The 15966-nt window shown below is 42.9% G+C and overlaps 1 protein-coding gene across 1 annotated transcript in view; it reads right to left on the reverse strand.

The window, feature by feature from the left end:
* JMY (junction mediating and regulatory protein, p53 cofactor) overlaps window positions 1–15760 on the reverse strand; it is a 49595-nt gene extending 33835 nt beyond the window's left edge. The window contains exons 1-2 of the mRNA XM_063453584.1: window positions 14873–15760; window positions 4565–4738 (exon numbers count right to left, since the gene is read on the reverse strand). Coding sequence (XP_063309654.1) covers window positions 4565–4738; window positions 14873–15748 — 1050 coding nt within the window. The 5' untranslated portion in view covers window positions 15749–15760. The remainder of the gene's footprint in view (window positions 1–4564; window positions 4739–14872) is intronic.
* Window positions 15761–15966: the final 206 nt, after the last annotated feature.

Genomic DNA, 15966 nt, shown 5'->3' on the forward strand with positions numbered 1-15966 from the left:
AGTGGAAGTTGGCAGCCAGATCCCTCCAATAGGCAGGAGTCTGGGCCTAGGAGTGCCTGGAGTGTCCCTTTAAACCACACACCGATTTCCTGAGTTAGCGCCTCCATCTTTTTATTGTTATTAGAAGCTGTGTCCTTCGCACTTGCAGTCAGCATTCAAAAAATTAACAATGTTTCTATTTCTCCTTCAAATTGCAATGTTTGCCTTGACCTTGCCTGAACTGGATTATTAGGTCATTTACTAAATCTTGAATATAAATTTTAAAAGAAAATCAGAGCATTGAATAGAGAAAACATAAAAAAGGCTCACATACGTTACAGGTGATTTCAATAGTGTAAATTCCAGTCATGGGGAAAATAAATAAAAAAGGTACACCCTCTTTGAATTCTGTGGTTTTGCATATCAGGACATAACAACAAGCATCGGTTTCTTATCAGGTCTTAAGAATAGGTAAATACAACCTCAAATAAACACCACATGACATATTACACCATATCGTGATTTAACAAAAATAAAGCCAAAATGGAGATGCCATGTGTGAAAAACCAATTACACCTATCGTTCAATAGCTTGTAGAACCACCTTTAGCAGCAATAACGTGCAGTAATAATTTTCTGTATGAATTTATCAGTCTCTCATATCATTGTGGAAGTATTTTGGACCAGTCTTCTTTAGAACGTTGCTTGAGTTCATTGAGGTTTGCTGGTATTTGTTTGTGCTCAGCTCTCTCAAGGTCCCGTCACAGCAGATCAATCGGGTTGAGGTCTGGACTTTGCCTGGGCCATTGTAAGGCCTTGATTCTTTTCTTTTTCACCAGTTCTGTTGTAGATTTGCTGACGTGCTTGGGATTATTGTCCTGTTGCATGACCCAATTTCAACCAAGTTTTTTACCTGTCGGACAGATGGCCTTACATTTGACTCTAGAATACGTTAGTATACAGAGTTCATGGTCGACTCAATGACTGCAAAGTTCCCAGGTCCTGTGGCCGCATAAAAAAAAAAAAAATAAAAAAAAAATAAAAAAAAAATTACCCCACCAAAATGCTTGACTGCTGGTTTATATACTGCGGTCGCAGGGGGTCGCAGCTGCGACCGGGTATGTATGCCAGTTTGCCAGTCTCTTCTCCTGGGGGGCCCAGGAGTTGGCCACCTCAGGGCCCCCCGAGGCTGGCAGTGCTGTGAGCGTGCGAGGGAGCATTCGCCCCCGAGCACGCTCTGCTTAGCTCCCTCGTGCGAACCGCACTGATGCCAGAGCCGGAATATGACTCCGTTCCTGTATCAGTAAGGGGCACGCAAGGGAGCTGGGCAGAGAGCGCTAAGGGGAGAATGCTTCCTCGCGCCCCCGCAGGACCAGCCGCACCACTGGACCCCAGGAAATCCCCTCAGCACTCCCAAAGGGGGGGGGGGGTGTGAGAGAGAGAGAGAGAGAGAGAGAGAGAGAGAGAGAGAGAGAGAGAGAGAGTGAGAGAGAGAGTGAGAGAGAGAGTGAGAGAGAGAGAGAGTGAGAGAGAGAGAGAGTGAGAGAGAGAGAGAGTGAGAGAGTGAGTGAGAGAGAGAGAGTGAGTGTGAGAGTGAGAGTGAGAGTGAGAGTGTGAGAGAGAGAGAGAGAGTGAGTGTGAGTGTGAGTGTGAGAGTGAGAGTGAGAGTGAGAGTGAGAGTGAGAGTGAGAATGAGAGAACCTTTCAGAACTTACCTTTCTCCAGCGCCGGGGATCTCTCCGCCCCGATACGCCTCTCAGCTCCAAATGCGCATGCATGGCAAGAGCCTTCAAACCGCCCATAGGAAAGCATTACTCAATGCTTTCCTATGGACGTCCAGCGTCTTCTCACTGTGAGAAATGCGGAAGCGCCTCTAGCTGCTGTCAGTGAGACAGCAACTAGAGGCTGGATTAACCCTCAGCGAAACAGTTTCTCTGAAACCGCTATGTTTTTAGCTGCAGGGTTAAAGGGACACTATAGTCACCTGAACAACTTTAGCTTAATGAAGTAGTTTTGGTGTATAGAACATGCCCCTGCAGCCTCACTGCTCAATCCTCTGCCATTTAGGAGTTAAATCCCTTTGTTTATGAACCCTAGTCACACCTCCCTGCATCTGACTTGCACAGCCTTCCATAAACACTTCCTGTAAAGAGAGCCCTATTTAGGCTTTCTTTATTGCAAGTTCTGTTTAATTAAGATTTTCTTATCCCTGGCTATGTTAATAGCTTGCTAGACCCTGCAAGAGCCTCCTGTATGTGATTAAAGTTCAATTTTTTTTCATGCAGGCTCGGTCAATCATAGCCAGGGGAGGTGTGGCTAGGGCTGCGTAAACAGAAACAAAGTGATTTAACTCCTAAATGACAGTGAATTGAGCAGTGAAATTGCAGGGGAATGATCTATACACTAAAACCGCTTTATTTAGCTAAAGTAATTTAGGTGACTATAGTGTTCCTTTAAACTAGTATATGCTTGTAAATTACTTAAAGAAACAAAACACAAATTATATTTTTTAATAAAACTATTTAGCAAGTATATGCCCAGTGAAAACATGTATGCATTTAATGATAAATAGTTTTCATTGTGGGTATAACAAACAATTTGCAGAAGCTGCAGATTTTTACAAGCCCCCCCCCTTCTAATCCTACCCAGACTTTGTGTCTGTCCAATCACAGGCTTCCCAATGCAGCTCAATGAGAAGTCTTTGCAAGGCAGGTGCTCTGGGCCAAGGGTGGCTCTCTAATTGGGCGGTTTAGGACTACCATGCCACAATTGCCCTGACACACTTACCTCCACTTACCCTGTCATACTCCCTCATCAAACCAGGTCATACTCCCTCATCAAACCAGGTCATACTCCCTCATCAAACCAGGTCATACTCCCTCATCAAACCAGGTCATACTCCCTCTCCCTCATTCTCTCTCACAAACCCCCCTGTCCATTTACCCCCCTTCGCCCTGTCACGCTCTCTCTGCCACTGGTACCCCTTTACTCACCTTGTCACAGTCACCAGCGGAAGACATTCATCATACACACACACACAGTCAGGAAACATAGCTTTGCCATAAGCACAATGCACAAAGGCCACAGGCAGACCCCCATACACACAACACACTTCAAGCAGCTTCCCCTTACACATACAGTCCCAGACAAAAACGCTAACATGCTTACAGAGACATACATTCACATACACAAGGATACTCTCTGTCAGACACACTCTCAGGCACATACACAGGTAAACTGTGCATCAATGTGTATATGTGGTAGTGTGCATGTATTGCAACGCTATTTTTTTCACTTTGTTGTTAGTGGGGCCTCATGTTTGAGTTTCGTCTAACACCTCATAAAGTCTAGAGCCGCCTCTGCTCTGGGCAATTGCTCCCTCTTGAGTTTAGCTTCAATTTACTTACCAAACCAGGACACAACAGGACTGGCTGTCTGATAGCCAGAGAGTATAACTAGGTTAATTTATAAAAGTGCCACTTTTTATTGAAATCTTGAGGGACTAGAGGGACCTGGCACCCAGACTACTTCATTGAGTTGAAGTGATCTGAGGGCCTAGAGTGGTCCTTTAAGTGTATGCATCTGCAAGCAGTGGCGCACATACCGCGGTCGCAGGGGTCGCAGCCCTGCGACAAGGTGCCCGCCGCCATGTGTTGCGGCCCCGGCCCGTGCAGAGTAAGCGCCGGGGCCCCATGGATCGTGTGTACGCCACTGTGCTTGACAGTTAATATGAGGCGTTTGTGCCGATATGTGAGGTCTGTTTTTTGCCAAACGTGGCGCTGTGGATTAAGGCCAAACATCTCTACTTTGGTCTTGTCTGTCCAAAAGACATAGTTCCAGAAGTCTTGTGGTTTGTTTCAGATGTAACTTTGAAATCCTAAGCCGTGCTGCCATGTTCTTTTTAGAGAGAAGAGGCGTTCTCCTGGCAACCCTTCCAGACAAACCATACTTGTTCAGACTTTTTCTAATTGCACTGTCACAAACTTTAACATGCTAACTGAAGCCTGTAAAGTCTGAGATGCAACAATTATTTTTTTGCAAATTTCTCTGAGCATTGCATGGTCTGCCCTTGGGATGTATTTGCTGGGACGTCAACTCCTGGGAAGATTGGCAACAGTACTGAATGTTTTCCACTTTTCAATCATCTCTTTCTCACTGTAAAATCATGGACTTTACATTTCTTGGATTGGCAGCAGCAATTGCTTCTCTAAGATTATTGCTGATGTCTTTCCTCTTTAAAACTTCACCTTCTACAGAGACGGTTACACTTGCTGATGATCAATTAATCAAGGGTTTGATTAGCAGCTCGTGTCTGCTACTTAGCCTCTTAATTCCCAAGGATGCCGTGAGGGTATACTTCGTTTTTCACACATGGCTTCTCCATTTTTGCTTTATTTTTCTTAAATAAATCATGACTCTGTGTAATATGTCATGTGTTGCTGTATTTACACAATACTAAGATCTGATAAGGAACAGATGATTGTTATTAGTTCCTGATATGATGCAAACCATTGAATTCAAGGCGTACTTTCTTTTCCCATGCCTGTATATCTATAATTTGTTACATTGATGGATACAAAGTATACCTTAATCTGCTGCCTCCTGAGCATTGCTAGCTCTCGCATATCTCTGAAAGGTTGAAGCAGGTATTGGTAGAGTTCGGTGGTGGCTTCCACCACATTGCTGTAAGCTTCATCCTCCATCTCGTACAGCTCCAGGAGCTCCACCACGTTCTCACTGGTTTTGTGCTTTTCCAGAAGCTACATGAAAGGGAGAAAAAGGATGGGAAATTTCAGGCATAACACAAAAATTATGACTACCGGTATATAAAAATGTTTATCACGCATGGTTTATTTCCAAAACCAGAAACCAACAGAAAAAACGGCCTCAATAGCAAAGCAGAGGGAAGAAGTACAATAAATCACCAATTCGGTCTACAGTTTGCCATTTTCTTCTAGTTTAGAAAATGCCGCAGACTAGGAGGGAGGTCTATCAAAGTGTAGCGGACCGTTCGGCACCTTTATTTTTTTTTAAACATTTATTCATTCTGTCAGGCTTTCCCCATCTGTTGCATCTTTTATACCCTAACCCTAAATCAGTTGAAATATATACAATTTTATTGGCAACACAAGGGACCGATCAGTCACCTTTTCTGCCACTAACTTTGGTGTTCTTTTCTACAATAGGTATTTCTGTTAAAATGGTGCAATTAGGCGAACTAAAGCCACTTTTTAGAACAATCTAATACATGAATGGGTTGGAGAACAAATATTAAAAAAATATTAAAATATTAAAAAAAAAAACTTTCTAGAACATTTTGATAACATTTCAATAATCTGCGTCATGGGGAGAATGCCTAAATTGAAATTTACAGGTTTAGAGTAGATCTCGAATGAATCCCTACTATGGGCCAATTTACAGGAAATGTCCCAGAGCACAAACAAAGTTGTTAGACGATGGGTTGTGAACCTGACGGATCTCAAATGCTAACCAATAATGACAATGTACAGTACATTGAGCAATACAGCAACACATTAACATTTTATTAACTGGTTACCTCAGCAGAAATTAAAATGAAGTTAGACAGAGAAAGTGTGAATTTGAAATTCTATGCCAGATTTACTAAACTAAAAAGGTTTCCAATTTACTTTTTCTGGCAATTCCCACTTTAATAACTCTTGGTAAAAGAGAGACAATGACAGAGACATAAAATCTCCACTGAAGATAAAAGTGACAAATAAACCCCTTAACGTAAACTGCTAATCCACTTAACTCCAGCAAATTCTGAATAGCAAGCTGTGACTATGGGGGAGTTGGGAGAATTTTTCTAGATCAGTTATTTTTGCCATTCTGATTTCAATTCACTGCAATTCAAAGTCTACGAAATCCTGTGGCTTGTATTTTCCCACGCAGACACTAAAGCAGGCCTGGATTGAGAAACAGGCCCGGATTCCCAGTCCTCCTAGAATGAGTACCAGTTTGCGGCTCTCTCTAGAGGGCTACAATACAAACACTGAATATAAGATCAGCTCTGAGAGACGGTGTGTTGCTGCAAGCCAGCAGCTGCAATGGCTGCAGACTCACATATTACAGACTCCTCAGCATGTACAATTACAGCCTTGAGCAGGTAACAATGATTGAGGAAACATATGGCTACGTCAAACAATAGCAGCAATTCATACACTGCTTGTGTATTCAAACAGTGTGGCAGACAGCCGGACACATTCCTGCACCTGTCTTTTGTTAGACAGCAGCATTTTGGGTTTTGGAGTTTTACCTGCAGATCATGTCTTACTCTAGAATAGGCTTGTCTTGTATATTTCACAATGCACATTCCTCAGTTGATTGACAGGCGCAGAACATACAATTTCAAAATAGATTTTTTTTTCCCTGACATGAAGTATCTTCAACAGATGCCAGCAAAACACTAATCTGGGACAGATAAACAAGTCATCCGGTTTTGTTTGCTGTACCTGCTAGTTGTGTAAACGTAAACTCAAATATTTGGCAACAAGGAAATAAAAGGGCATGTGATTAGCCAGCAATAATCTAATTACCACTGATATAGGTAAACACTCCAGCTGTGTTAGGATACAAAGTTCAAGGATACTTTTTGCTGACTATTAGAGGGAATGAATTCACAAATACAGTGACATGGTCAGACATCAGAGCTAAAAGGGATTCATTGATTTGAAGTGGTCATGGTGCCTGAATTCTGAATGTGCAGACCGAGATTAACCTGTCTCCTGCCAGATGTGTAACTCCAGCAGCAGCATTAGCTAGTCCTGAACAAGAGTTCCAGGTGACCAATGTTAGTTCTCTGCAAAATTGGCAACTGCCACTAACACACAGCATGCCGGCACTTGGCAGCCAATGGCAGCAGGGCCCACTGCCATGCCACCCCATACCTTCCCCTGGTCAGTTCTCCTTTCCCCAGGCAAGGGAGAGTGACGTCAACAGAGGAATAACTTTGCTAAGGGGGGGGGGGAACCGACACATCCAGCAGGGCATGGGTTACTTTACCAAAATACAGTATAAAAACCCTGGTTAGAATCTGCCAGCAACTTAGAAGAGAAGTATGGGCCTATGTGGACAATGTATCCCTTCACCCCAGAGTCAAGGGATACCATCAATTCACTTTGGCTGAAGGTCATTAAAGGACCATCTCAATAACAGATGCAGTCCTCCTTTATTTTTAACCCTGCAATGTAAAACCACTCCACACCCAGCTAAGTAGCCAATTGTAATCACAGTTTCTAAAAGTCTATGAGAAATCGTCAATTTTATAATTAAAGTACGGCTGTCAAGGAGGGAGGTTTGCATCCTCTTCCATTCGCTCCCCTGGTTTAACTGAAGTGGCAGGCAGGCTCTACCTTCATCCCCCCAGCCCTCTGACCTTCGGTGTCTTCTCAAACCAGACGCACGCAACTCGCACGCACTCAGTGAGAACCCTCTGATTGGTTATTTTCCTGTGAAGAGACTGAAAGACTCCTCGGGTGAAAAAGGGCTTGCAAATGCTATTTTAAGGTAGACCCCCAGTGAATGCAAGCATTTATTCATTGGGGGGGGAGGGGTAGCTCACAGATTGTCAGCTCATTTGAGCAAGGCCTTTTTCACCTAGTCTGTTATATTCCATATGGAAATTACTTGTCAAGCATCCCCATTTTAGAATTGTGAAGCGCTGTGGAATATGTTGGTGCTATATAAATAATAATACTAAACCATGATTTAGTAACTTGCAGAAAATCCCCAAGATTTGCAGCTTCTGCCATGAGCTCTGAGAACAGCAGTTCTCAGCCTATCAGAATGCTCCAATTATTAGGTTCAATGTGAGCTGAACATATCCCAGCATGGATTTAAACATGGCTCAGCAACAGTTAATAGGACTGATTCAGATAAGAGGAGTGGAACTGCTGCCTCAGCTGATACATTGGTTTTGGGAGTGTAGCGGTCAGAGGCAGATGTGGTTCAATTTCCCTTTAAAAAATAAAAAAAAAAAACACACATTTACTTCCACCAATTACAGGGGATGCTGGCACTTCTACCTTCCTAAGACGTGCCAAATACAAGTGTGGATACCTTGTTTCTTAAAGTTGCACACACGTACATTCTGGCATTCCTCCTATACTGCTGAACAACATCATGGGTCTCATCTCTCACACAGCTACCTGCAGCTTGCTATCCTGGGTACCAATTTGTTGACAATCTGATCAAAGGCTTAAACAAATATTCCTGGAGGCTGAAAGATAGGCCTTTGTCCAGGGCAGTTCCCATACTAAATTTAATTCTTAAGCTCAAGTGGTGCCCAGAAACTGAATAAAAAGTATTTTTATATATTCATTGCTTTAGAACCTGTAGGAGCGGTTACCTGTTAAGGTGAATCAGTTATATCAGGTTCACCTAAGCAGACAATGAAGACTAGCGACTGCAGCAGTCACAAATAGCACGTCCTGCCGGACAATTCAGCTTCAGGGGTTTAGATAGGACACATGGTTAATTATAGAGGAAGGTCGTTAGAAATGGAACAATGTGTTTCACTAAATAAACCTCCTTGCTTTGGAGAATAGAGGATTTTGAAAAGAATGCCATGTGTCCTCTCGGAGCACATACTGTAATTGGAGCCCTACCATGCTGGGATGCCTTCCTCAATGACATCATAATGACAATTAGATGGTCGCCAAATGCTTATTTTGTAAGTCAGATTTTGGAGGAAAAAGTCCAACTAAGGTGCAATCTGGAAAAACTCGGACTGAACCGTCCATCACAGCTTTTATATCAAGTGGAATGAGTTTAAAAAATAAAAATAAAAACTCTAAATGCCAGAAGTTGCCTATCCCTGTATTATACAAATGCCCTTTCAAACTTTTTAATGTGCTTTTAATAATAACAAAAATGGAAAAATACAAATCTAGGCACATCAAGTGAAACCAAAGAAGGAGAAAATATAAATATGTATATATATATTTTTTTCCCCACCCCATTTTTGGAGCATTAATTGTTTGAGTAGGCATTTTAGCTGTATTAGTTCAGTGACACAGATGCAACTAGCATATAAAACACATAGCTACCAGAGAGTAGCAAGTCAGTGGCAAATTAACATTGCACCTAAAATTTCAAGCCCCGAATGAAGAAAAATCGACAGAGAGACAGAGAATGAGAAATAGGCACACAAAAATATAAAAATAAAAAAAAATACCAGCCAGAGGGGTGTGAAAGTCAGTGTGTGCATATAGACAGATTCAATTATGCCTTGATGGGGAGTGCCCTTTACTGTGGGACATAGTCCTCAATATTGTGGTACGCCATGTCATTTTCAGGGAGAGGTCCCTTTGTTTTTCTCCTGATAAATTATATTCTCCCCCTGCAAACACTCAATGCTTGCAACGTGCAGATATAAAATTCAAAATCTGGAGCATGGCAACTGCACTGTAAAAACACATTCCAAGCAGGGATTCAGTCCAACTCCTGCAAACACTCCAAAGTGTGTTTACCACGAGTTTGTGGGTCTGGGAAACATTGTTTTGAATTCCTGGTAAATATTGAGGAAGCCCTTTCCTTTACCAACCCCAAACAGATTGGAGCAACTTAAATGGAGTCCAAAAGAAATGGGATTATTTAAAAGCTGCACTACTGAAGGCAACAGAAAATTGCATTAGGCTTGTCAGTAAAAGCAAAAAATTCAAGAAACCACTGTGGTACTCCGCAGATGTGGCCAAAATAGTAAAAAACAAAAAGTTAGCATTTAGTAATTATAAAAAAAAAAAAACAGAGTGAGGAAGACAGAATGGCCTATAAGATTAGGCAGAAAGAGGCTAAGCAAGTTATAAGAGCTTCCAAATCTCACACAGAAGAGAAAATAGCAAAGTTAGTAAAAAAAAAAGGGGGACAAAACTTTTTTTAGATACATAAATGAGAAAAGAAAAGTAAAACAAGGATTAGTTGGATTAAAAACAAAAGGAAGGTATGTAGATGAGGATAAAGGTCTAGCTGACTGCCTCAATGAATATTTTTGTTCGGTATTTACAGATGAAAATGAAGGAAAGGGACCTCAGTTAAGAAAAAGGATAAATTAGTCATTTATTACACGTGAGTTTACAGAGGAAGAGGTTCTATTTCAACTGTCAAACGTAAAGACAAATAAGTCAAAGTATAATGGAGTATATTCAAAGCTTGGGCTTGTCACCAGTGGGGTACCTCAGGGATCTGTACTTGGATTCATTCTCTTTAATATTTTTATTAGTGATATTACAGAAGGTTTTGATGGTAAGGTGTGTCTTTTTGCGGATGATACTAAGATATGTAACAGGGTTGATGTTCCAGGAGGGATAAGCCAAATGGCAAATGATTTAGGTAAACTAGAAAAATGGTCAGAGTTGTGGCAACTGACATTTAATGTGGATAAGTGCAAGAGAATGCATCTTGGACGTAAAAACCCAAGGGCAGAGTACAGAATATTTGATAGAGTCCTAACCTCAACATCTGAGGAAAGGGATTTAGGGGTGATTATTTCTCATGACTTGAAGGTAGGCAGACAATGTAATAGAGCAGCAGGAAATGCTAGCAGAATGCTTGGTTGTATAGGGAGAGGTATTGGCAGTAGAAAGAGGGAAGTGCTCATGCCATTGTACAGAACACTGGTGAGACCTCACTTGGAGTATTGTACGCAGTACTGGAGACCATATCTTCAGAAGGATATTGATACCTTAGAGAGAGTTCAAAGAAGGGCTACTAAACTGGTTCATGGATTGCAGGATAAAACTTACCAGGAAAGGTTAAAGGATCTTAACATGTATAGCCTGGAGGAAAGACGAGACAGGGGGGATATGATAGAAACATTTAAATACATAAAGGGAATCAACACAGTAAAGGAGGAGACTATATATAAAAGAAGAAAAACTACCACAACAAGAGGACATAGTTTTAAATTAGAGGGACAAAGGTTTAAAAATAATATCAGGAAGTATTACTTTACTGAGAGGGTAGTGGATGCATGGAATAGCCTTCCGGCTGAAGTGGTAGAGGTTAACACAGTAAAGGAGTTTAAGCATGCGTGAGATAGGCATAAGGCTATCCTAACTATAAGATAAGGCCAGGGACTAATGAAAGTATTTAGAAAATTGGGCAGACTAGATGGGCCGAATGGTTCTTATCTGCCGTCACATTCTATTTTTCTACGTTTCTATGCTTTGCCAGATAATTACATAGGAGTAACGCGAGAGTTGAAGAGTAAACACTATCATAAAAAGAAAACCGTCACTATAAATTAAAACTAAATATACACATTTCAACTGGTCTGTTTCAGGATAGAGATGCTCCCATATGCACTCCAAACATTCCACATACACATTCGGATATTAAAAAGACAAAAAAACAAAACCATTTACATAAAATGTGTACAACTAAATGTTCGATGTTTAAGAAATGAAGGAAGGTAAGAAATAACAGAGCTGGTCTCCGGAGGAGTGGTAAATGGCAGATTATTAGGGTGTAGGACTGGTACATGGGTTAAATCGTAGGTTCACAGAGTGAGGCACATTACAGAATGTATACACACACACAGATATCCCAAACAGTGTTCACAAAGTGACATTATATTCTGTGAACATGAAGCAAATCTAGCGCTTGGTATAGATCTGTAGTGGCAAGCAGGTTTTCAGCATAGCTAGTAATGAAAGACTAAAATAGATTATATCAAATGATATCTATTTTATCAACCGGTCTGTCTTCATAGCCTACCCAGGAGAGCAGTTACATTAACATCAAGTTAAACCTATCGGGACTGTGAGAGTATATATATATACACACACACACACACACTCATATACTGGTGGCACCCATTATCACTTTAATTTAGCATTACGGTTTCCCAACAAACATTCTAACTTTGTAAATAGTGGAAATAAACCGACAAGTGAGCAGAAAGGCAGTTCAGTGCTGGTTTCCAGGATGGAGTGCGATGAATTGATTAATTGATCCTATCCTGCCATCTCAACTATGACTGGGGAGTCTATTCACTAACAGCGGACACTGCTTTAGCAAATTTTGCTACATTAATATTGGTCAGTTCTCAGAGCGTTCACGCTATTCCATATCAACCGAATGTTAACTGAACCAAGTTCCACTATTTTATATAGATCGAATTGCTGCAGTAACATCCATTTGAAAACACCTCAAACTACAGAAAACAGAAAAACACACACACACACACACACACACACACTGAGCTTTAATAATAAATGTCACAAGTCTTGAGTGTTCTAATATTGGAACTCTAGGTTTGTATTTTGTCCTGACTACAGAAATATTCTACATTTATACTTTTGCTATTTGGAGCGAAGGGGGCTCTATGCTGGTTTCCCAAAGCACCATTTTATACAGTGACATTCTCTGAGTGGAACATTATCAAACTTTGATACCTTTTCTAAGCCCTTAATACACAGGCCCCAGGCAGAGTACTGTGATAGCTCCCAGGGACAATCAATCACTAATGCTGGATGACCTCTCTAATGTTGGGGGCAACAAAAGCCCACTGATCCCAGCATGGATTGCTGCAGCTGGGCATCAACTGTCAGTCACTGCATAGGAACCTCGGGATTGGTTGTCACATCTTACCTAAAGCGTGTTACAGGCTTTATAGGCCTCATGATTGAGGCATCCAGGAATAGCAAGTCCATGCCACAGTTATGCCATGTATGGTTTTTAATGGAGGTCCCAGGCTGGATAAGGTCGATGGGCATGGTGATAGCAATTACTTGTCTTAGAGGACCTTCATATAGCTATTTCTAATATGATGACTTAGAGAGGCATCAGGAAACAGCCCCGTCTTCAGAACTGCATGGGGTTTGGCTTTCCAACTACCGTTAAGATGGGATTGTCACACACTGAGCAAACAGCAGAGCCATATTCTGAACAAAGTTCGAGAGCTTAGTCTGTAGAAACATTAGGTCAGGTGAATCTTACCCAGCATTCTCTGTACCTTGCCCCAGAATGATACAGTGGAGAGGACGCTGGGTGACATTGGCAGGCCGTGGCATTTTTTGGCTATTTGGTAAATATCAATACAAAACTTTACAATATAACAAGAAGTCAAGACTGTAACATGAGTCCATGATTTATGCAGAATGAGTTTCATTAGTTTTCTGGGTTATTCGCTTAGCTGGGAAATACTGAGAACTCCCAAGACAATGCAGGTTTTAGGGCAAAATTGCTGAATTGGAAGAACTCAGTTTGGATTTATTCACTATTCAAATTTTTGCAACCCAGCCACCATATAACCTATAATCAATCATTGGTGATTAGATTTCTTACCTGATCTGTGTTAAATTTATATAGGTGTATTTCTTAATATTATTAACATTATATTGTACCCTACAGTAACTATGCAGTGTTCGTGGACCCAGGACATAATTACACGAGAAATCTCTTTATACACACATACACACACAAACTTCAAATGTCCCGGTCTTGTGTTTGCCTCGGTGCTGCCTCAGCCGTCAATATAAACCAATGGAAAAGAGTGCACTCGGGAGAACTTCGTACGAAAAATATATTCAATTTATTTTACAATTGTGCCAATGTTCAAAGATGATCAAGTCGACGTTTCAGTCCCCGTAGGACCTTGATCTTGATAAAAGTCCTATGGGGACTGAAACGTCGACTTGATAGTCTTTGAACATTGGCACAATTGTGAAATAAATTGAATATATTTTTTGTACGAAGTCCTCCCGAGTGCACTCTTTTCCATTGGTATGGTATAATATATATATATATATATATATATATATATATATATATATATATACACATACATACATACATACATACATACACACATACACACATACACACAAAATCTTCAGAGCGCAAGCCTGGGAGAGTGGCAGGAGCGCCGCCAATTGGTGTAGAGTGTCAGCTGACCGCTCTCCCTAGCCAGTGCAACGGATCTTCTGGTACCACAACAAATTATTTTCAAGTTGTTATGGTGCCCAAACTGTTCCTGTAAGAGGTTTCCTTCAACAAGCAAAGAACTGTTAAAAATTGACAATGGATATCAAAGGCCAAAAATGGCTGAACTGGAATAAAACTTCAATCGGATCATTGGGTCCAAAATTTTGCATTTAAAGGAACACTATAAGCAGATAACTACAGTCAGCTGAAAAATCCAGATGTTACTGCTTAGAGCAAAGCAGGACCACAATCAACGAATTCTCTCAGGTTAGGAGCACAGTCCTACATGGGCTTAGTTTGATGGCTCATTGCATCAGCTCACTTTGCTGGTGTCGCCTGCTGGAGTGGTACCCGCTAGGACCCAAGTGTCAGTGCCCTATCAGTTTGACACTAGTAACGGCTGGGGGAAATGACAAAACTTGACAACAGCAGCTCTGTTTTTGGTCAAGTATCGTCAGCCATAGGGAATATACCACAAGACAAAGTAACCCCTACTTTGTCTTAGATCTATTGACTGCATTACAATTTCAGCGAAATTACAACCCAGTCAATTAATTTTATAAAGAACAGAGCCGCTGTGTCAACTGTCAAGAACTAAGCGCATTTCACCTTTTAGGACACAGAAAATTAATTGGTTTTTAACTATTTTGACCTAAAACGTTACTTTGTACTCCTAACACTTTAGTGAATAAATCTAACGTTAATTGTTTGGAATTCACAGTGAATTTTAAAAGATGTATACTAAAAATATCTCTATTTGGAACAAATTCCCTGAGCCTCATACGGTTTCAGTCCTGCTATTTTAGCGTAAAATTTGAAATAAATTTAAAGCTGCTAAATTTCACACATTAGTTAATAAATCGACTAAATGTTATTTACGCAGGGGACGAGGACAATATGTCCCATGCTGCGTCACCTGTGCCATAGGATGCCCATCAGTAGCTCACCTCTTGTAACCTCCGCCGGGCCCTGTGCAGGACCTCCTCGTAGCCTTTATGCCGAAGCTCACTCAGGCTTTCGTAGTACTCGTCAGGGTCGTCACTCTCCGTGAACAGGACCTGGGAGAGGATCTTCCAGCCGCAGGTGTCTAGGGCATGGCCCAGGTAGAGCTGCAGTTGGCCACAGAGCATCTCCACCTCTTCTTCACTCATCTCAGGGGCCCCAAACAGCACGGACCACATGCCAGACGGCTCCTCGGGGAAGGTGGGGAGATGGGGCCCAAGCTCCGCGCTCACCGAGCTCAGCTGCTGGTGCACCGCGCGCAGGTCCTGGAACGAGAAGAGGCCGGCCCAGCTGCATTCCTCCTCGGCTGACTCCTCCCGCGAGGGGCTACGGCCACCAGCCTTGTCCCTGGGGGCCTGGTGGGGGCCAGCCTTGTCCCTGGGGGCCTGGTGGGGGCCAGCCTTGTCCCTGGGGGCCTGGTGGGGGCCAGCCTTGTCCCTGGGGGCCTGGTGGGGGCCAGCCTTGTCCCTGGGGGCCTGGTGGGGGCCAGCCTTGTCCCTGGGGGCCTGGTGGGGGCCAGCCTTGTCCCTGGGGGCCTGGTGGGGCCCCCCATCTTTGCTGGGACTCCTGGACTGCCTGGGTTCCTTGCTGGGGCTCTGAGTGGTCTCCTTGCTGTGGCCCCTGGCCGGGCTCCGCGGGGCCCCTTGCTCTGCGCTCCGCTGGCGCTGCGCGGTGCGGTTGTGGCAGGTGATGGCGAACTTGCCCTCCACCTCGTTCCAGGCCACGATGAAGACGAATTTCCGCCGCTCCTTCTCCTCGAACACGTTAGGCCGCACGGCCACCCAGTCCGCCTCCAGCGAGTCCTCCAGGGAGTCCGCCATGCTGCGAGTCCGGCCGGCGGAGGGATCCCGTGTCAGTGCTCGGGGTCCTGGCTGGCGGAGGGATCCCGTGTCAGTGCTCGGGGTCTCGGACGGATCTCTCTCTGTCTCGCGCTGTCTCTCCCAATGGCCCCTATTGTTGTTATGGGGAATGTCACGTGACGCGCTTTGTTGATAGTCACCGGCCGCTTGGCCCCGCCCCTCCTCCTCCGTCACCGGCC

This window comes from Pelobates fuscus, chromosome 5 (assembly GCF_036172605.1).
Source record: "Pelobates fuscus isolate aPelFus1 chromosome 5, aPelFus1.pri, whole genome shotgun sequence".
NCBI lineage: Eukaryota > Metazoa > Chordata > Amphibia > Anura > Pelobatidae > Pelobates > Pelobates fuscus.